This window comes from Talpa europaea (genome assembly GCF_964194135.1).
Source record: "Talpa europaea genome assembly, chromosome: 3".
NCBI lineage: Eukaryota > Metazoa > Chordata > Mammalia > Eulipotyphla > Talpidae > Talpa > Talpa europaea.
This window is the reverse complement of record NC_140069.1, coordinates 96,989,328-97,012,979: the sequence shown is the minus strand read 5'-3', so window position 1 is coordinate 97,012,979 and position 23,652 is coordinate 96,989,328. Positions and strand designations below refer to the sequence as shown.

The window sequence follows — 23,652 nt, the reverse complement described above, 5'->3', positions numbered from 1 at the left end:
AACACATGAGACTTTAATGGGAAGGAACTTTAATAAAACTAGGAAACAATACAGGTAAGGCAAAGAGTCTAGTTTCTAAGTGAAGCACCCAAAGTTACCCGTCCCCTCGTGGGTAAAAGTCCATCCAAATGGGACTGGCCCAGAGCAAGGCCCCAAAGCCTGCCATGAGTCTAAAACACCTTCCAGTGGGGACCCACAGCAAAGGGTCAGAAACAATCAGACAAGCCCAGAAGGAAAAGAGCAAAATCAACATCAAGATAAAAGCTGCCATTGTCACCTCCCCACGGGTCTCACCCACATCTGTGTCACCCAGTCCACGACCAAAAGACAAGCGCAGTTTCTTCACGTGTCTCTAGGCTCCATGCGCCTCCTCCAGGTCTCCTGGCTCCATCCTGCTTCCTTCCTTCCTCAGTCTCTTCTGCAGCTTCTCTTCCTGCTCAGCTCCACCCTTCCTTGGGTGGGGCAGGGAACCTGGAACCTCCCCCTTTCCTGGGGACCACCCTGTTACACCGGCACTGCAGAGGCTGCAGGCAGCTTCGCAACCCAGTACTCAGCCGCTGCACCACCAGGGAGGCCCTAGACAAGTATTTCTTTCTTTTCTTTTTTTTTTAATTTTTTTTTTAAAGATTTATTTATTTATTTATACAAGCACTGGGTACAGTCAGAAGCGCGGGAGGGTGAGAGAATTCACCAGAGCCAGAGCAGGGAGTAGAGCAGGCAGAAGGACCGAAGTACACTGCTGAGGGGAGCAGCGGGCGGCAGGAGAGGTCTAGCGCGCCATGTGGGACCCTCCTCTGGTGGCTGGGGAGCAGCCAGGGATCGAACCAGCACTGCAAAGGCTGCGGGCAGCTTCGCAACCCAGCGCTCAACCGCTGCACCACCGGGGAGGCCCTAGACAAGTATTTCTTAATGTCAGAAATTAGATAATTTTTCAATCAGAAAGATTAGTCTGACTTATTCAATGTTCACTGAAGTATAACTTTTTCTATACCTCTTATAAATAATACTGATTTGAATTATACTCAGTTTATTTTATATATTTAATTTATTTGAAATCAAAACATCTGCTATAAATTAGGTTATATTCATTACAATTATTAGTAAATTATCTGTTTAATACATTGACTTAAATCTTTTGCCAAAGTTAGTGAAATGAATGAATTGAAAATATAATACCTTGATGGTTTGAAAAATCAGTAGACTGTGACTCTCTTGACATGGGATTATGACTTGTGATCATTGTGTATGCTTTAAGATAATACTTTTAAGAGTCTCTTTTATTGCCTGTCTGATTTTAAAAAATGCCCATTATAAAGATAAAGCCAACTCTATTGACTGGATAATGTTGGGGGTGTGATGGGAGAAGAAAGTTATAGATAACTCCAAATCATGCTTAAAACAAAATGACAGCAATATTTAGATTACCAATGGGCAATTAACTATGGTTATAATAGGGTTCTAGATCTAGGGGTTCAATAATTATTCAACTACCCCACACACCAGTTATGGCTGTCAGATGCTGTGTATCACATCAGGAGGGAAAGATATGACAGCGACCTCCTAGGATTGATTCCCATTTCAATTTCTGCAGTCTTGTAGCCAATACTTGGTATATTTTATCAGGAAAAAAGAATATTTAGGAAGAAACTTCTTACAACCTAGTTAGTTAATTTAAGAAGTTATAAAGATACAATTTAATAACAATACTACCTTAGATTTAAAGAATATTATAAAGTTTTCAAAGTGCTTTCACATACATTTCTTATGCACTGTCTGACCTTCCACCAGAGTTGAAAGTTGTATTACATTGCTTACCCATGAATAGTTTTGTTTTTAATAAGATGGAAACATTTATTTATTTTAGTAATTACCAATCAGGGAAGACCTTTTGTATTTCATGTATCAATATCATTCAAAACATTTTAGTCCTTAAATTAACATTTTGTCTTTTTTTTTCAGTTGCTAGAACCTGTCTGTCACCAGCTCTTTGAGTTCTATCGCAGTGGAGAGGAGCAGTTACTTCGATTTACGCTGCAGTTTCTCCCAGAACTGATTTGGTGCTACCTTGCTGTCTCAGCCAGCAGAAATGTTCATAGCAGTGGATGCATTGAAGCTCTTCTTCTAGGGGTTTATAATTTGGTTTGTATTTTATGTAGTTAACAAAATGTTTTTCAGCAAAAACAAATATGTAATAGCAACTATTTTTCATTTTAGTAAAACTAATACTTGTTTTTCATACATCAAATTACTCATAGCTCATTCTCCAAAAAATAACTTTATGGTGGTTGAGGGCTATATAAGTATACATATAATTATGTAAATGTGCATTTTGAATTGACTGGACTGGAAATCATAACATTTTAGTTCTCTTATAGAGATATCTGAAAATGTGTTGAATTTTAAAGTTTTAAATTTAAAAACATTGTCTATGTAGCATCTTCACTAAAATTTTAGGAGAAAATAACTAGCTTAAAATTTACTGGTAATTCCATAAAATTTGAACCATCTTGGAGTTTACAACACTGATTTTAATACATAGTTTGCATTAGTAGTGTTTATATGAATTAGTATGGTATTCTAGATACTTGATGTTTGTACTTCTTAAAATATAAAAAGAAATTTAAAGGCCTTCTATTTACGTATTTTATAACTGTGTTAATTAGTACTGAAATTATAACTTATTAATCTGAGAAATATCAATGATTATTAAGACACAAAAGATGCTGGTTTTTAAACTTTCCTTGTTTAAAAAAGATTGAGCCAAAGGATTGGGTAAATAAATTATGATAATCCTTGGGTACTTTTCAGCCATCCTTAAAACTATATGTTACTTATATTTTAAAAGTAATATTTAATAGTTGGTAGTTTAAAGTCATAGTTTAAATTTTTAGTTGAGTTTAAGATTCATTTCTTAGTTCTTTTTAAACTAATAATTTTAAGTTAACTTTTAAATTATGTGTACAAAATGAAATATTTTAAGATCTTTTTTCACTTTTGTAGGAAATAGTTGACAAACAGGGACATAGCAAAGTATTGTGCTTTACAATTCCATCTTTATCCAAACCATCTGTATATCATGAAGTAAGTAACATTTTATCAAAGTTTATTGGTTCTAAGTTCTGAAGTTGCTATAAATTAGGGTCTGGTTATTGAGGCAAAATAAATCAGTTTATTTTGTACCTTAAAAAGTATAAATACCACACAAAGTATTTACTATTCCCCAAATGAAATGAGAAATCAAAATCATTAAATTTTAAAATTTGGTAATAAGAGATCTATTGAAGGTATTCATTTTGAAATACTTTTTTTATATAATCAGAAGAAAACTAGTCTATTTTTGTGTGCGTGGCAATTATGTATAAACATAGTAGAACTTTTGAAGTTAAACTTTTTTTTTTCTATTTGTGGTATGGTTTTTAGTTACTTGTTAACTTGTTCTTTGTTTAAATAGAAAATTTAGTAAGCAGTCTGAATACTTTTAAGACATTTGATCTTCATTCTTTGTGATGTATACATTCTAATTTTTATATTTTTGACAGAATGACTTTCCTCCCTCATTTAAATGTCTTTTCTTTAGCCTTCCAGCATTGGGTCCATGGCTCTGACGGAGAGTGCACTATCCCAGCATGGTTTATCAAAGGTCGTGTACAGTGGACCTCACCCCCAAAGAGAGATGCTGACAGCACAGAATAGGTATACTGTAGAGATCTTACCACACCGAGTTAACAAAATTATTTCAGTAGATTTATAAATAATGTTTAATGACTTGTGTGTAAGAATTTTTTAAAATATTGAGTCATTTCATATAAGAGAAAAACATATCTCAATTTGTCACTTTGTTTGCTTCAGATGTAATCTAGATCATTGAATTTTTTTATTTATATATTTTTACATCATTTTACATGATTAATTTTTTTGTACAATGTTTGATTTCTCCTCTCAGGTGTTGCCCCCATAAAATTACCACCACCTAGGCACCTGTGAACCATTACCATAGACTCTTGTGCTCTTGTCTCTCACTTTGATCTCTTTCTTGTTCCCTCTCCCTCCCCTCATAAATATCTCCAATTTGTAGTTTGACTGCTAGTTTTGTCTTTTTTTTTCTAATCCCTTGTATGGTTTCCCTAGGTTCCTCCTATAAGTGAAACCATGAGATACTTTTCTTTTTCCTGTTGACTTATTTTACATAAGCATAATCCCTTTCCGTTCCGTCCATGTTGCTGTAGATCATTGAATTTTTTTTTTAAAGATTTATTTTTATTTATGCATACAAGAACTGGGGTGTAGGCCAAAGGTGCAGGGGGTGAGAGGATTCACCAGAGACAGAGTGGGGAGCAAAACAGGCTGATCTACTGAAATACACTGCTGCACCACCTCGGTTAGCTCCCTGGCTGGGGATTGAACTCTTGCTGCAGGGGCTTTAGATAGCTTGATAACACTGAGACTTTAACCCCTGTGCCACCAGGGAGGCCTGATCATTGCATTTTAAAGATGATTTTTGTGACTGTTACTTTTTCTTTTTAGTTTGGTTTTGTTATTGTATGATTATACTGTACAGGTCTATTCCATAACATAATACCTCTCCTCAATGCCTGCTTAATTATGGTTGACTAATTAGAATTTTAAAGATTTATAAATATTCTTTTGGTTTGTCTTTAGGTTTGAAGTGTTGACATTCCTTTTGTTGTGTTACAATGCTGCCTTAACCTATATGCCCAGTGTTTCTCTTCAATCGCTGTGTCAAATTTGTTCAAGGTAAATTAAAATTCAAATGTTTTTAATATTGAAACATATGAACTTAGGATTCCTAAGTTATTTTTGTTTTGTTTAATTATTTGTTTAAAATATTAAATGAGTTAATATTAAGTTCAGCCTACTCAATACCTAGAAAGCTCCCTGTAAATGATATCCACAAAAACATGACAAAGAGTGTAAAGCTAAATATAATTCAGTGGATTATTTAATTAGAAAAGGGTCATAATATATATATAAAAGGATAGAACTATATGATTTCAATTTTTAGTATGTGATTAGCTTATATTTTCTTTACCTTTTATTATTTACTTTTACTGTGCTCTAATTAGGTACCAAGAAATCGTAAGAGATAATGGTTTTTAAGCTTTTGTTGTTGAAAAAAATTGAGCCAAAGGACTGACTAAATTATGGTAGTCCTTTAGTATGCTATGCAGCATTTAAAAATTCTGATTTTAAAGACTATTTAATGATAGTATATATGATATGATTCTAACATTGGCTGGATATGATCAGAATATTAACAGTATTTATTTCTAATTGATGAACTTATAACTAATTTAAAATTTTCTCATGTTGATGTTCTGTCATTCCCTAGATTTCCTATATGAATATTTTATCTTTAGAAAGAAAAGCAAAATGAAAAAAAAAAGTCATAGAGAAAATGCTTTTGATAATTCAAGTAAAATTAGGGAAAATATAGAAATAAAGAACTTGTAGAGTAATTTAGATTTAGGGTATTGATTCAGAAAATACAACCAGGGAAATTTAGTCAGAAGAAGAGCAATACTAGAAATCAAATCAAAGCAAAGTAAAACAGCAAAAACTGATATTGAATAAATTAAAAAATTGCACAGGACTAGAGGGAGAAGGGAGATAGCAAGGCAAAGGGCTTGAGAAAAAAGGAAGAGAAGTGGAGAGTCTTCCGATGATTCCTGTATTTGAAAATACTTACTTACATTTCCTAGACCTTGGAAGGTGGTACCAATTTTCTTTCTCCTTCACTTACTAAATCTTTGTAATATGTTTCTTGTTTTAATTCTTTTAAAGCAGAGATGCCCCAAGTTTTGAATTTCACGGATCTATAAAATTCAAAACAATCTAGAGTGGATGGGGTATCTGCATCGTGTTGTGGACGTTATATAATGAGTGTAAGAATAAACACTTTGTTTAAGGAATAAATTGATGCAACAGTTTTTACCTGTGGAACTTAAACCATACTGTAAAGCCTATATATATATATATATATATATATATATATATATATCTTTACCAGAAAGATTTCATGGACTATCTGTGGTAGATTAAGTGACAAATGTACCCATTCTTTTTTTGATCATCTGGTTTTGAAGTGAAATGCAAATATTTAAGCTAAAACTGTACTAAAATGGTAAGTTAAATTCTCTCCCATTGTATAAGGGACTCTCCTGATTTTGTTCGCCTGGTGACTCAGCTAGCTATCTGACTTGGATATGGACTGCTATGAATTCTTGATCAATCTATTTGTTCGTGTGTATTGTTATCACCCCAAAATGGTAGCTATTGTATACGGTACTCTAGTGATGAAGATACATGTTCACTATGGATGCACAACAGCTTTTTCTTCTTACCTGTGTGCTATTATCTTACCAGCAGGTCTAGAGTGTATCTTATCCTAGGCTATCCCTTGTTGAAAGAACCCACAGTTGACTTTTCATTGCTTACTATTCTATTTGTAAACATTTTACCTATCAAAATCTTGTCACTCTTCTGCAACCCAATTAAAATAATCTTTTCTCCAACTATGTGAGCATTATTTTTGTGTGTGCTAGTCTCTGAAGGAAACTGATACAAGATGGAGCTTTTATTAGGATTTTTAAAGAGCAGGGGTTTGAGAACAGAAAAATGCTCATTTCTAGCGCTATTTCTACGTAGCATTCTTCCATTTTCTATTTCCTCCCTTACTTCCCCCTTTTCTACTCTCCTGACTTTTCTACCTTCCTCACTACTTAAAAAACAGAGCAGAAAAGAAAGAGGTTTTGAAATTGGTGAGTTTTATTTCACATTCCTCTCTTTTACCCAAGTGCATAGGAAATAGAACTAGACCAAATTTTAATATTTCCCAAATGAAAAGCTAGAAGAATAATCCTCTTTTTCAGGCTATTTCTACTCACTGGTCTGATGATAGTATTACAAAATGATTAGTGTGACTTGTAACTTAGAATATATTGATAACAATTCCAAGAGTTTACATTTCAGTGTAAGAATGTGACACTGTCTCTCAACAGATAATCAGAATCATGGCAAGAGTTTCCTCACTTAAAAATTGATACTCAGAGCTTTCCCATATACACACCAACAAAATATGTCTTCTAAAAGGATTTTTGCTTCAACGTGGTTTATGAAATACATACGTATTTTCTGTTGAGTAAATTAATACAAAAATTGGAGTTACGCCATCTCAGCTACCTTAGTTACTCTTTTGTGTGGGATTTATAAAGGGAAATCAGATAACTTCCAGGATACTCTTCTGATGAACAGAGGAGTCAGGTATTCATGTAGCATGTAATGTTAATGATTGTTTTTGTTTCCCTCTGAATTTTATTTAAATTTAGTGAAGAATCTATGAGAAAATAATATCCTTAAATAGAGAGATCAAGAACTAAAGAGTAAATCACAGAATTTTTAAGTTTTAAAAGAATGGAATGGAGAAATGAGGGTAGTGATATCATTCTCAGTTTAATGATACAGCTGAACAAGATTAGATTGGGTCTCAGCTCAAGTGTTAGCTTGTGGGAAAGACCTTCATAACTGTCTTTTAAAAAATAGTGCCTTCCCACTTCAGTTTACTTCCTTTTAGCACTTCTAACACTATAATTACCTTGTTTGTTCATTTGGTGTAGTCTTTCAACTGCAGGAACTTCATGAGGTCAAGAGCTTTGATGTTCTCTTCATTGGTCTGTAGAGTTTACGGAAATAACTGGCATACAATAGAAACTTAACTATTTGTTGAATAAATAGAATGATAGATGAACTCTGCTACTTTATGATTAAAGGAAATAATTAGTTTTACTTTTTAAAATCTTTCATTGATATATGCAGAATTTCTGTTGTCAATTTCCAAAGTTTGAGTAAAGTTTTAGTAGTTACAAAAAACTAATTGCTGTGGTCTGAATGGTTGTGTCTTCCCTCCCCAAATTTATATGTTGAAATCAATACTGGTGTGACAGTATTAGGAGGTGAGGTCTTTGGGAGATGCTTAGAACCATGGGCAGAGCCCTCATGAATGGGATTAGTGCTCTTATATAAGAGACCCCACAGAGTTTCCTTACCCTTTCTGCCATGTTTAATGAAAAAAACTATAGCCTTAAAGCGAGCCCTCATCCAGCTACACTGGTGCCCTCACCTCAGACTTCCAGACTTCAAAATTGCTCAAAATGAATTTCTGTGTTTATCAACTACCCAGTCTGCAATATTTGTTACAGTAGCCAATGCCTTAACTCTAATCCTTTGCATTTCTGTATAAAGATTCTAGTTGAACCTCTAGTAGATGATTGCTTATTTTAAAAAAATCATTAATTCTTTTCATTGAGGTAATATTTGTATCCTGCCATCAGCTATAGCCACTGTAGTGCACCCTCACCAGATCACCCATAATCTACCCTATAGCCCATTGTGCTTCCTTCCCTCTTTGTCTTTAGCCTTCCCCCTCCCCTTCACCCCTCTTGATTGCTTATTTCTTAAATGGATAGCTATTAGAGAAAATGAGAGAATCTGGAATCTTATCCCCCTGACTGACTCTTTCAAGCATTTTGATATTTGAGAAAATTGCCCTTTAGTTCTTAGAAATTTTAAATACTTAAGTCATTACATTAAAAAATATGAAAAAGCAAATGAAGTCAGTTTAAATAGTTTGAATTCAATATGTCCTAAATAGTATCATTTTTACATGTATTCAGTATAATTTAAGATATTTTTTTTTTCATAAAAAAAAAGTTGATTGACCATCTTAAAACTATGGCAAAGTTGTCTTTGAAAGAGCTATGGAAAAAGTTGCTTTCCTGAACAATATACTTGTCTCTTCATTTTTAAATTTGTATATCCAGAGCAGTAATCATCTCTATCACTATATCCCATAGATAACTTATCAAAGTTAGAACTCTTTGTATTGCAACTAACTCATAACTATGTAAAAATAGATTATACCAAAGAGAAAACTTTGTGGCTTTTGGTACATTGGGAAAACAGGGGTGGAACTGATCTCAGGGTCAGTTAGATCCAGAGGCTCAAATGTTATGAGGATATCCTCTCCCAATTCTTCATCGGTTGGTGTTTACTTTCTTTCTGAAGGTAAACTTCTTTCATGTGGTAAGAATAGTGACCACAGGCAGCTGAAAGTTTACACTGTCTACTTTTACTGAACTCAGAAGAAAAAACAACTCTCCCAGCTTCTCTGTGAAAAACAATCCAGCAAAAACGCTCTGATTGTGCCAGCCTGTGGCTTCTACAAACCCCTCTGGGGCCATCTTGAGTACTATTATTAAAAGAGCATACTGTATCAGTTTAAATATTGATTTGGCTCTAATAACATAGAAAAGTCATGCTTACAAATCAAGTGGATGTTTGTTTATTTACTCTGTCCAAGTTGGTTGATGGCCTGGGAGTATATTGGCTGTTTCTAAAGTCTTCAGGCTCCTTCTTTCTTGGATTTCTGCCATTCCGTAGAAAGTGACCCTTGCGTGTATAGACCACTGTTATTACATCTGCTTTCTGTCTTGCAACCAAGGAACCAGCATGCAGCTGCTTCTATTAATAAACCATTGTCTAGAACAAGCTGCATGATCATAATGCAAGGAAGGCTAGCTTTATGATATTCCCTATCATAAAGCTGTAAAGTGTAAGACATTTTTTTCTAAGTTTGCTTCTTTAGGTTATAAGAGAAGAATCTCTGTTCTAGTTTGGATGTACATTTTTTATAACATCAAACAAAATTTGAATTGGTTTTATTTGAAGCACAGCTAATTTGTCTTAGTTTCTGTCTTAGTCAGATGAGGTTACAATAATAAAAGACCATAGATTAATTGACTTAGCCAGTATGCATTTGTTTCTCACAATTCTATAGGCTGGAAAATCGAAGGTCAAGGTGCTGACAGTTTTTGATTCCTGGTAAAACAATTTTCCAGGCTTGTAGGTAACTGCCTTCTCACTATGTCTTCACATGACAGAGACAAAATTTGGTGAACCAAACTGAGAATCTGATTCACTTGCTATATAATAATATACCTCTAGTTTTATATGTTTCTAGTAAATGTTGCAAGCAAATGTTCTACTTGGAAAGAGTCTTGGTTTCATATAGATATTAGATTTGTTAAAAGAACAAGTACCTTGTTGACTTATACATGTTAAAAAAACTACTTAATTTTTGAAAAAGATTTATTTATTTATTTATTTGTTTTTTAAATTTTATTTTTATATTCCCCATACAATTGCAACCCCCCCATTTTGACCCCAATCCCTCCCCTCCCCCCCCACCCCCCAAAAAGTGTCTCTGGTTCATAGTTTTTTATTGATTTTGATTTTCACTTTCTTATAGTTATTCATTTTCCTGGTCCCTTATTTAAGTTTTCTAGATTCCTGCTATGAGTGAGACCATCCAGTATTTTTCTTTTTCTTTCTGGCTTATTTCGCTGAGCATGATCCCTTCCAGTGCCATCCATGTTGCTGCAAATTGCATGTGTTTGTCTTTTTTGAATGCTGAGTAATATTCCATGGTGTATATGTACTACATCTTCTTGATCCAGTCATCTATTTTTGGGCATTTGGGCTGTTTCCAAAGCTTAGCTATTGTAAACAGTGCTGCTATAAACATAGGGGTGCAGGTGTTCTTTGGAATTGATGTTTCTGTGTCCTTTGGGTTAATACCTAGGAGTGGAATTGCTGGATCATATGGAAGCTCTATGTTTAGTAGGTCCAGAAATCTCCACACAGCTCTCCATAGTGGTTGGACCAGTTTGCACTCCCACCAGCAGTGCAGGAGAGTTCCTTTTTCTCCACACCCTCGCCAACATTTGTTGTTGCTAGTTTTTTTAATATGTGCCATTCTCACTGGTGTAAGATGGTATCTCATGGTAGTAAAAAAAACTACTTAAATTTTTACCAATTTTACAAATATATTTATTTTCATCTTTCTAGGATCTGTGTTTGTGGATACCCTCGACAGCATATAAGAAAATACAAAGGTATAAGTAGTAGGATTCCAGTTTCTTCAGGATTCATGGTGCAAATGTTAACGGGGATTTATTTTGCTTTGTAAGTTTATTTCATATATGAAGTAAACCTAGATGTCTGTGGAAACGATAGTCAGTTTTTATTGTTACTGTGTTATAATCTCATCAGAAAAAATCAACAATCATATTTTTGCAAAAGTATGAATCAAAATTTTGATAATAGTTTTATTTAAATTATACTTTTAATAGAAGAATTTGTAACCAACTGAAATACTTCATCCTCTTTCTTTAATTCAAGTACAGTATGAAAATAAGTAACATTCAGTTATACTCAAAGTCACTTTCTTCATTATTCTTTTTTAACATAATTTCCAAATAACTTTTACCCCGATGAATTTTTTTCAATATCCAGAAATTTTTGCCCTTAAAAAAACTTAGAGACTTTTTGATAAGAAGCAATATATTAGGAGTCAAGTATTAACTTCTAATATTGATACTTGGTTTTATTTAATGCCAGATACTAGTATTTTTCTACTACTTTTCAATTCTCTTACTACACGGCATTATATTCAGTTGATACTGAATATAAATGATTATAAATGAACTTCCTGACTAAAGACAGGAAGTTTATTATAAAATTTATTATAAATGAACTTCCTGACTAAAGACAGAATTTATGATCTTTAGGCCATATCTGGCTTGTGGCCTATTTTGGTAAAGTTTTATTGAACTATAGTCGCATCCATTTGTTTACATATTGTGTATGACTACTTTTGTGCCACAATGATAGAGAAGTTGTGGTAGAGAATATGACCCACAAGTCTATAATACTTATTTTTGGGCTCTTTAAAAAAGGTTTATTGATCCCTATGTTAGACCATTAATATTGTCCCACAGTTCTTGGATGCTATGATGTATTTTATTTTCTCTCTCTCTCTCTCTCTCTCTCTCTCTCTCTCTCTCTCTCATCAGAGAAAAAAAGCCATAGAGAAGTTTTTTGGTTTTTTTTTTTTAGATTTTTATTTTTTATTTATACAAGAGCTGGGGCATAGGCCAGAGGCATGGGAGGGTGAGAGGATTCACCAGAGACAAAATGGGGAGCAGAACAGGCAGATGGACCAAAAGCACTGCTGAGGGGAACAGCGGGCGAGACAGGAGAGGTCTGCTGCGCCATGTGGGAATCTCCCTGGCTGGCCAAGAATCGAACCCGTGCTGCAGAGGCTGTGGACAGCTTCACAGCGCTGCGCTCAACCCGCTGCGCCACCAGGGAGGCCCGAAAAGTTTAATAATACCATGTCTACCTCCTATATACATTGGAGAGACCCAGCATGATGGAGAACTCCTATTTTCTCCCTTTTTTGCTTTGTGATCAGATTAAGTAATTTCTGTTATTCTATCTTCACATTCACTGATTTTTTCCTTGTTTTTCCTGGACTGTATTGACTCTACCAGTGAGTCTGCTGAAGGGGTTCTTCATTGTTACTGTTTCATTTCTGACCTTTCCTGCACATTGCCCATCTTTTCTGCTAGAACCTTTAATATGATAATCACAATTCCTTTAATTTTCCTGGTAATTATGATATCACAGTTTCTTTAATTTCCCTGGTAAACTACAAATTCTGAATTTGGTATTGTTCTTTGCCTCTTGACAGTGGGTGGTTTTGTATTTTGAACACCTTGAACTATTTAATTGATCAGTATTTTGTTCATGGGTTGATCAATCGCAACTGCGGTCACTATTATTTATGTCTGGAAATAAGCCTGCCTCTTTTCTTCTAGGGGTCTTGTTGGATTTTTTTTGTTTCTGTTGTTACTTTCAGGGCACCACATACTTCAAATTCCTCTCCTATTACCTGGCACTTAGGGTAAGAGCTAGATTGCTGGAGGGTTTTTCTCAATATTCTTTCTCCATCCTCAGTTTCTGGCTTTCCCAATGTTTCTGCACCCAGAGTCTCTCCATGTTGTCACCCCTCCTGTTACAGGAGAGTGCTTGTTTCTAGATGTGTACTAGCTTGGTTGAGCCAGTAGCCGGGAGGGGCACTGGAAGGAGGGAGAGTGGTGTTCTCTGTTGTGCTGGCCTAGCCTCCTCAGTTCTGAGCAGGTGCTAAGTCCCTGCCTCAGGGGGAAGGGGTGTGTGAAGGCAAGGGTGGAGATGTGAGTTTCTCAGTGGTCCTGTTCCAAGGTAAAAGACCTCTAGTAGACTCTGTATGGGATAATTCCTGATTGTCTCCCATAGGTAGAGTGTCTTTTATTTTATTTTTTTTCTTTTCCTCACAGTAATAGTCCACTCAGTCTTCACCTCTGCCCTCAAGGTGAATGGTTTGCTGCTCTTTCTTTAGAAGCTTTAAAACTTTTTGTTTCACATGAGAAAAGGGTCTGGCTGGATCTTCTTGCCTTTTCTGCACAAGTGGCCACTCTTATTTAAAAGGCCTGCCCTCACAAGAGGAGCTTTTTCTGTTCCCCTGCCTTGGCCCCAGTTTTCTTGTGGGTGCCAAAGGAGGTTTGTGGAGAGGAACTTGTAAGTGGTTGCAAGCTCTGTTTGTATCTGCTCGCAGTGATGCTGCACGGTATTATTAGCCCTCTGTTTGCATTTTAGCAATTTATTAGAACATTTAGCTGAATTCTTTTGGACCCTTGCATGATGTACTGTCTCTTTAGAGGCACTAGTCTAACCTTAGATTTCAGGCTGTTTGGGTGCTCTGGGACCTCAGCTTCTGCTAAATTTGTGAAAAGCCATGATTTTGTACATTACATGGTTCTATCTTGCTTTTCGGGTAGGAACAATGCTCTTTCCAGTTTTGAGGGCTCACTTGATATTTTGATGTAATTCACATTTTTTATTTTGTTGGCAGATAATCAGGCCATTATTTCTCAGTCCATTTTCAACATTAGCTTACTTTAAGGAAGTGTTTGACCATACCTTTGTAAATTAATACACACACACACCTTTTCTCTCAGTATCACTCTGGTATTTCCCACAAACATCCCTTGTACTTCTAAATAACTGTCAAAATACAAAGAAGTAACAATTTAGGATGCCACAAGCCATACTAGTTGTAGATTCTCATTAAAAACTGTGGGAGTTAAAGAGTAATTTGACCATAAAGTGTTCTGTACAGTATTCGAAGGTATATAATTTACTATGCTCTGCTTTCCTTGAAAATGTAAAGTGCTTTGAGATTGCCTTAGCTTTTTTTTTGTTCTATAAATAGACATGTTCTTTAGAGAAGAAATGTACATGTATAAAATTTCTTTGCTATTAATAGTCTTCCAGATACAATTGAAAGGAATTCAAAGATTTAAAAATATGTTTTTAAGAAAGGAGGAAGCTAAGCAAAGTGCTAAAATGATCTGTTAATTTCCTCACTAATCATAAGCAGTTTCTTTTTATATTTTAATTATATAGAATTAATTAGCAGTAATTGTGCTTTCTTCATTTAACTCATTTAATTTTACAGTTATAATGGAGAATGGGATCTAGCTCAAAAAGCATTGGATGATATCATATATAGAGCTCAGCTAGAATTATATCCAGAGCCATTACTGGTAGGTACCTTATTTGTTTGTATAAATTTTGTAATTTAAAATTTCTCAATTAAGAAATAGAAATTGAAAGGTTGCCATTGATAGTGCATTAGTATGTCTTTACTATGCAGTGACTCATGCTTCTGTTATACTAGAAATTTGACACTAGAAAAGGTATATATAACAAAATTTGAAAATTTCATTAGTTTAACTTCCAGATACCTGAAAAACATAACTTTTTGTATGTTCTTTATACCATGCTGGAGCTGCATTTATTAATTAGCACTAGGCATTTAGAAATATAAGTTTATATTTTGGAATTCTTTTTAAAATATTTTGGAACTCAATGACTTTATACTAATTACGTAAGTTTCCTTCTGAGCTCTTACTCCATATTCTAGAGAATTTAGGTGTTATCTTATGAAATGCCTTGGAGAAAGTAATCTTTTAAAAAACCTGTTAAAATTAGCATCTTGTTTTATCTAAGAGTATGCACGTCTGTTAATTTTCAGTTTTAAGCTATATGTTTTCTCTTTAGGTTGCTAATGCAATAAAGGCTTCATTGCCTCATGGTGCCATGAAATCTAGTAAGGAGGGTACAAGGTGCATTCAAGTTGAAATCACACCAACTGCCTCTAGAATTTCAAGAAATGCAGTAACCAGTATGTCAATAAGAGGTCATAGGTGGAAAAGACACGGTAAGAAATAGACAACTCTTCAAATTGGAGGATTGCTGATTCTGTCACATTTTTCTCTACATTTACAGTGCTATAATTTCCAATTTTAGTAAAAAGTATCATGTGGCATGGATCAAAAAGTCTTTGGATCTCCTTTAACTCCCAATTTATTATTTATCATGACAGGCAGGAAAGTGGTGTCCCTTATATTTAAGCGACAATTTATTTTAAAATTGTACGATTTGTAAATTTTGTTTCAATAGAGGGGAGCGTAGGAAAGATCATTTTAAAATTATTCATACTTTTTGGGTTTCTAGTCACAATTATTAGCATATATTCCTTAATGTTTCAGATTTCAACTAACTCTTTCGTTGTAAACTAGCATATTGAAGTAGAACAACTAATAAGGACTTTAACATATTCTTCAGGACTTCCTGGCAAAGCACTAATGCAACTCTAGGTGTTTCCATTTTCTGGAAGTTAATTTTTATTCCAAGGTTCTTTGTTTTCATATACCTTCTTGACTTCCTCATATTATTATTTAGCAGTTTTAATGGAAGCAAAATTTCAGTGGCCTTCTCAATGTTTTTCCCTTTCTCGTATAATTTATTATATTTTAATTTGATTTCTTGATTCTTTGTGTAACTTTTCTCCTACCTAGAAGGGTTGTAGTGGCAAGAATCAGTGTAAGGAAAAAAAAAAAAAAGGTGATAATGATTATCACCTTCCTCAAAGGTAACCATTAGAATGGGAAGCAGGAGTCACTTTTTTACCCAACCAAATATGTTAGGGGTAAAACAAATGTCATTGTTCATTCTTTCTATAAAACTGAAGTGAAAATAGTAGTTCCTTTTGATATATTTGGTTCTAGTTTTCTCTGTGGTCTCTATAGAGGAAATTCAAAAATGAAGAAAGAACAAAGTTATACCTGGTGAAACTGAAGGTCGATGATGAGAACAGTTGCTAGTTTTCCTATTCAGGGAAGATAGTAGCTAGCATGTCAAAAAAGAACAATGATGAAAACTTCCAGCTAAACCAGTGATCATTTTCATTTTTAAAGTAGTGTGACAACTTTTATAATTTTTTATGAATATGTAAAAGAGGCAGTATGTTCACCATTTGTGCAAATTATGCTACTATTTAAAACATACAGTCAGAATCTAAACATGCTTCAGTTTCTTCAATGAAAATGACATTATTGAATGGGGCTAGATTAAAAGTAGAAAGTCATTTAATTGAATATGGTAAAGTGTGAGCAACTTGTATCTTCTTTTCTTGTTTTATTGAAAAACAGTATAACAAATGATAGTAAACTGGGTAGGACATATGCTCACTTATGTTCCCAGTATTTAAAGAGTTATTGTTTTATAGGTTTTTTCCATGTGTGTATGTATTTTTCATATTTGCACTTTACTTTTTTTCACTATTTTGCCTTTATTCACTTAACTTTGTTGAATATATTTCCAAGTTCTTCTATAATTCCAGTTATTTTAATGGCTACATAATACCACACTTAGTTGATATTCCATTATTTACTTAACCATTTCCTGACTATGATAATTTGTTTCTAATTTTTTGCTATTATAGATAACACTGCAATGAATAGCTTAATCAATATAGATATTTTTCTTCCAGTGAATAAAATGAATTATAAACATAAAATGTCTAGATTAAAGGGTATGAAGTTATTCAGGTATTCTATGACATTTAAAATATTTATGCCTTATAGTTGTAAAGAATTTTCTTTTGAGGTTTACTCTAAAATACTTTTCATAATATCAGATATTTTATGATGTAGATATTTAAGATTATTTTTTAAAGCTTCATCTTATGTTATTATTTTTGCCAATAATTTTGTAAGTGCTTTGTGTTATAATGAGAATCCTTTAAACTCATAAAGTAGTCTGTGTATAGAGTGGTATAAATCCTATGAACTAATAAGTTGTTTTTTTCTTAAAATTATCACTATTTGTATAGGTCAACTCTAAAATATAAGAGCAAAAGTTAGGATAAAGAGTTTCATGCATGTTATAATGGATTAGATATTTAGGATAATAAAATTACATTTGAGAAAAATCACTACTTAACATGATCATTTTTAATATTTACAATTTGTTTCACTTTTTTTCCCATTAAGCCAGAAGGAATTTTTAGGGAGAAATTATTTGAGTGCCTTTGAGAGCCAGTTTGGAAATGTCTATTAAAAGTATTTTTTAACTCTCTTCATTTCTGTATATGGAGAGGAGGTTATCTATTAATAGTGGTTATAAAAATAAAATATTCTGAGAAGTTTCCCTTTGGATCTTTTTTTGTGAACTTTTTGAATTATTTGAAGTCAAATGTAAGTATTGTTTTATAGTTATAGAACAACCTGACACTTTTTGCATAGATTTTTAAGTTCTGAGCTTTTAAACATTTTCTAATGTACTTATATTCCCTTAAAGCATCTTCTAATATATATTTTAAAAGGGATTTATAAAAAGGAAATTAACTTCTTTCTTAGCTATTTATATTATTCTCTGACAAACATAAGAAAGCTATAGATTAAAAAAATCTTTTGGATATTACTAAAAATTTCTACAAACCTACATTTAAGTACTATTTCACTTTTCCAAAAAGAGAACCCATTTCTGTTTTTTTTCTGCCATCTAATAATTCTTACTAGCATAAACTGTATATTATTTTTTCCTCTTATTAAGTCAAGTAAGACATTCTCAGCTTACCTTTCTTATGTCTTTTGCATGTCTTTTCACCTTTATTTATTATAATAATTTCATCTCATAATAAGAGATTCATTCAACTCATTAAACAAATATTTATTGTTTGCAAAAATGCTATATACCATCTACTTTCCCAGGTACTAGATATATAGTAGTGACCAGACAAAAATCCCTCCTTCTTGGAACTTAAATCCAATAGACAGATAAATAAATAATTTTAGGCTAAAGAGTAATTAAGTGCTAAGAAAAAAATAGAGAAGAAGGTATATGAAATATGGAGAATATTGACATGTAAGAAAGAAGTAAGGTGGTGAACCATGTAGTTTGTGGGCAAGAGCATTCCAGACCTAAGGAGCAGAAAGATCAGTATGAATGTGTCTGTCGGTGGATTGGGTCTCAGAATTATACAAGGGAAGAAGTTGGAAAGATGATAAAACATGAGATCATGTAACAGATGTTTGTTTGGGTTACAAAATTATCTCTATTGTGTAGTTTTCCTGAGAATTGTTTCTGTTCTTTCTAGCTCTGTCCAGAATTACATGCTTTTGATGGATCTACTTAAATAAGCAGTTTTTTGAGATCTGCCATTTTAACCATTTATGAGTGATAATATAATTATCAAAGAGTCATGATCTCATTTGTGTAGTTACCATTTAATTTCATAATTAAGAAAATGAATACCATTGTTTCTTGGATTATGGATTTGTACCACTGTCCCAGTAAATAAGATTAGCAATTCATTTTCCCGGTGTTGCTTTATATCCTTTTAGTCTATTTTTCATTTTTCTTGCAAAATTCTAAATTTTCAGTAAACAAGTTAAACTCCATTAGAGGTTATCAGAGGATATTTAAATCTAATTGACTTTCATGAGTTGGAGATAAAGATTTATAATTAGAATGGACATTTGAAGCCAAAAGATTGTATCATTCTGATCCTCCACTGAATAGCTGGGTAGCTCTTTCTGAACTTTAGTTTCCTTTTCTATAAATGAAAATCAAATTGCCTACTTCAGAAGAAACTCACCAAATGCTGTTTTGAGATATAATTGAATAACATGTGAATGCTTTCACAAAATTATTTTGTGCCTGTTAATATAAGTAGTATTGTTTTTTATTGTTAGCCATCTCTATGTGTATCTACTAAAACTTAAATTTTAATATTCATTGCCTTTGTTATCTTTCTCTCTCTCTTTTAATTTTTTTGGACTGATGGTCCCTTTAAAAGATTTTTTTGTGAGAACTGCTCTGCACTGTAAACAGACAAGTCTTGGTTGTCACTCAGCAGTGCTTTGGTGGTTTTACTCTTAGTTGCAGTGGCCTCTGGCATTTACCTCAGTAAGATTTTACTTGTCCTGGCTTTGAAGACAGCTGTCAGCCATGGGCAACAGCATGACTGGAATGTTTTAGTCTCATGAAACCATTATCAGGGTGCAGCCACAAATGGCAGTGTGATACTACCTGCCTTGTTCTAGCTAGCAAAAAAAAAATCATTTAGAGAACTTTCAGTCAAAAATTCATGAAGTACTAAGTAAATGGGAAGTGATTATACCAACACATTGGTCCATGAGCCCAGGGCAACACAAGGCTTTGAGGATCTCCAGAACTAATATTGCTGCAGGGTAAGGGGTAGCTAAGGCATTCATAATAACTTTTGTTCCCCGTTTTTAAAATCTGAAATAATTAGAATAAAGTAGTGATTTCCATATTTGCTGCACATTAGTCACCTGAGAACTTAAAAAAAATCCCAATGCCCGATCAGATCTCATACTAATTAAATCAGATTGTCTAGGGTTAGAGTCACTCATCAGTAGTTCTTAAAGAAACCGTGGTTTTACCAAGTGTCGCAAAGTTTGGGATTCACAGGAAAATTTGAGGCTCTGGCCCCAATCTTTTATTACCTTTATTGTTTCATGGTTTTTAGAATTATTAGGGAAAGTCAGATAATCCTGTTATGAGAAACATTTGTAAGTATGTGGTCTATATATTTTGAGTATGTACTATTTTTAGAGTCTTATGTTGTTTTGAGCTGTTTGTTTCGTTACTGAATCATAATATATTCATGTTATTTTTCCCATTACAGATATTTTCTTGACAGTTTTAAATAAGCCATGCTTTGTGATTTAAGTCAGAATAAAATGTCTATAAGTATTAACTCCTAAGGAATTTAATTCCTTCATTTCTTTTACAATATAATTTTCAGAATAAGGAACCAAGAGCCAACTTGTTTTTCCAAACCTGTTTTGCTCTAGTGTGGTAATGAACTGTTACAAGCCAGCCTGTATTTGTGGAATAAGTATGAATCTGACAGAAAATAGACTACTTAATTATATCACAGCTATATTAATATTTACTAATAGACAATTGATGTGTGAGACAAAAACATCTGTAGTATTACTAACTTTGATATCATAAATGAATAAGCATTTTTCCAGTATCATGACTTAGTGAGTCTTTCTCAGTGTAATCTAATTTAAAAAAAATGCAATTTTAAGTGTGTACAGGGGAATTTCTAAGTGACTTGGTTCCACATATTGCTAAGAGCTAGAGTTTTGGCTGTACTTCCTTGGTCATTTGGCTAAGACTTGACATAAGTTTAGATGGTCACAGTCTTATCTTAAAAATAAAGGAGATTTTATTTTGTTTTGTAAAAAATTTCTGCCTCATCGTCCATGTCAAAATGTATGTGAAGAAATGCAGAACATGAATTGATGCTTTGTGAGTTTTTTCATTGTCATTTAAAATTAAAATATGACCCTGTTGTCTCCCAGAGCTGTAAGAGTATTGTAAATTTGGAACTTTTTACAGTGCAAATATTTGGCTTAATTCATAACATCCAGTCATCCAATTTTTGTTTGGGTCTTTTGTTTTTCTTGTTTTGCATTTTTATTTTGTTTTGTTTTCAGCCATCATTTTGTCTTATCATCTTCAATTCTAGAGCAACCTGACAACAATAATGATACTACTGAATTGGGCATCCTTGTCATTCCTGAGATTAGTGTCACAAATGTGGCCGGAGAAAGAACCGGGAATGGGGAAAAAGGCAGAACACTAGGCGATATTGATGCTCAGCATATACAGGGTGTGCAGGAAACAGCCACAGATCCTAGAACTGAGAGCAAAGTCTTGCCAGAGATCAGGAGGCAAAAATCTGTAAGAAAAATGATGGAGGATGGAATAAACTCACCTGGCAGAGTGCAGTTTTAGCAGAGCACTATATAGTCGCACTCCAAGGTATCTCCTGGCAAAGGGACACTGCTGCATGTTTTAAGCAACAGTTACACAGTCACAAAAATTTTGCATGTTATCTAATAATCAAAATGCATGAATTATGCACCAGAATTTCTCGATGATTCTTAATGCTCTTTGGAATGGTCATACCTATATTGTCTTTGAGTAAATTGTTATGAAAACTGAGGCAGAAAATTACTTCCAAAATAATTTCTGCTTATGCGTGGAACTCAAATATATATTTTTTCATTTCTGTATTTTTGTCTTCTTTGATATGAAGGTTAATGTATATGAATAAAAAGTTTGAACTTGCAAGCTATATATTTTTTATTTTAGTAGAATAATCTACAATGTAAAATGCAAACTTCTAAAAACCTTTAAAGTATTTTAGTGGCTATTTTTTTTAAAGTTCCTTGGTAAGAGTTTTGATTTTGTACTGGCTTGCTATACTAGGGGAGAGGTTATCCCTAGTTTAACTGTGTGGTACTTTTCCTAATTGTTTCTGATCTTTTGCATGAATAGTAGAGATCTCTTTCTAAAAACACAGTGGGATGTGGTTGGCATGCTTTTTGTTTAATTTACTCAAAATTAATGCTATTTAATTATAGTGAACTATTTTTGCATTTTTAGAATGTTTTGATTTATACTTTGATTTTGGTCTGTAATCTGTTGCTTTATGTAATTATGCTAAAGTTTAATTTGCTTAAAGTATAACTGATTTGGTATTAATCACTAAAAAATTGCTTAAAATAATGTTAATTCATCTTTGTTATTTCTTTGTTTAGGAAATGCAGAATTAACAGGTCAAGAAGAACTGATGGAGATATCTGAAGTTGACGAGGGATTTTATTCCAGGGCCGCGTCTAGTACTAGCCAGTCTGGTTTATCAAACAGTAGTCACAATTCTAGTAACAAGACAAGTGTAGGAAAGACTCAGAGACGTTCAGGAGGAAGCAAAATTGGAGGAAAAGAAAAAGAAACTTCAGGGGAATTTTGCAAAGATCATTTTGGTCGAAAACAAACCCAAAGAGCCCAAAGTGAGAATCTTGAGCTTCTCTCTTTGAAGAGACTTACATTAACAACCAGCCAGTCCCTTCCTAAGCCTAGTAGCCATGGTTTGGCTAAGACCGCTGCAACCGTATTTAGTAAATCCTTTGAACAAGTCAGTGGTGTCACAGTCCCACATAACCCATCACCTGCTATTGGCTGTGGGACTGGGACAGATGCCAACAGGTTTTCCGCTTGTAGTCTCCAAGAAGAAAAGCTTATTTATGTTTCTGAAAGGACTGAACTTCCAATGAAGCATCAATCAGGTCAGCAGAGACCTCCTAGTATTAGCATTACCCTGTCCACAGATTAATTTGTAATAGTTCTCTCACCTAACTGGTGAATCCGGGAGTACGACTTTGCTTCTTTATGAAAGTGTGCAGGGTCTTGCATTCCTGTTCCTGACAGGAGCCCTGTGTCTTAAATTCTGAAGCCTACCTTGACTTTATGAAGGGAGTAATCTCTAGGTTGCAGTTAGTTGACATAATGTTTTGTTACTTCGTGGTTGTTTTTTCTCCCTTGATTTGAGTCTTTTTTTCTTATTTGTTGCTGTTGCCCTAAGATTGTCAGAGTGAAAATACATTTTGGCAGGTTCCCTGATCAGACTGGTCACATCTCATGTGAGGTTGTGAGGTGGGTTTGTGTGTGTGTGTGTGTGTGTGTTTAATAACTCCCATTTTGGTAGCTGTAGGTTTGCCCTACAGCAGGGAATCTGTAAAAGGGAATCTCCATGTATGGGAACTGTTTTTTAAAGGATGAGGCAGAGGTACAATTCCAGGAATTCTAAGCTGGCTGTTCAGCAAGTCAGTCTGAAAAACAGGCTAGCAGAAAAAACAAAAATGATGTGTATGAAAAGTGCTTGTTAATAATGTTTGTAGCCGGATCATCTTTAAGATTAAAACAGTGTATATAAGGTGCTGGAAAATGCCTGTTAACTCAGTAGCTAGACTGTTTGATGATTTCAGGGGATGGGTAGAGGATGTTAACTTTGGAACATTTTTATATCAAAAATCAAAAACTGCAAGTAGGTTTGTTGTTTCAAAGTGTTTGATCTGGATTTAGCAAGTAAAAATTCTTTCACTTCCTAAGATATAGTAGGCCATACAGTTAACTTATTCTGCTGCTGGACTTCGAAAATCCTAGTTAATCTGGATTCCTATAATTCAGAGCACATGTCATTGAAGACTTCCTGGAAATCACTGTAAATCTTGCAACATAACTTTCAAGATGCCAGAAACAACTATGTACTATTGAATTGTTTGTCTGCAAATGAAGGAAATTAGGTAAATTTTTCATCTTTAAAATGTCATGAAAGAAAATAAAAACTTGATATATGGACAAAGGGCATTTATATATTAACTAATTTTGGTTATTTATGTTCAAGTTCTTTAATTTGAAATTATAAAATATGAAAAGAATGAATGGGTTTCTTTGTAAACAGGTCTATTTCAAAAGAAATTATTATAATAGAAATAATAATCAATGTAGTTGTCCCCA

The 23,652-nt window shown here is 33.7% G+C and overlaps 1 protein-coding gene across 2 annotated transcripts in view; it reads left to right on the top strand.

The window, feature by feature from the left end:
* Positions 1-22,468, top strand: part of HYCC1 (hyccin PI4KA lipid kinase complex subunit 1) — a gene marked incomplete at both ends in the record, with an annotated part of 31,574 nt that extends 9,106 nt beyond the window's left edge. The window contains 8 exons of one of the 2 annotated variants that reach the window (XM_084229381.1): positions 1,960-2,139; positions 3,001-3,081; positions 3,578-3,693; positions 4,660-4,755; positions 10,924-11,040; positions 14,417-14,504; positions 15,022-15,181; positions 21,894-22,468. In XM_084229381.1, coding sequence (XP_084085507.1) covers positions 1,960-2,139; positions 3,001-3,081; positions 3,578-3,693; positions 4,660-4,755; positions 10,924-11,040; positions 14,417-14,504; positions 15,022-15,181; positions 21,894-22,468 — 1,413 coding nt within the window. Of the gene's footprint in view, positions 1-1,959; positions 2,140-3,000; positions 3,082-3,577; positions 3,694-4,659; positions 4,756-10,923; positions 11,041-14,416; positions 14,505-15,021; positions 15,182-20,815; positions 21,085-21,893 lie in introns of those variants that run through there. The other variant, XM_084229382.1, reaches the window with a different exon arrangement.
* Between the last annotated feature and the right edge of the window lie 1,184 nt (positions 22,469-23,652).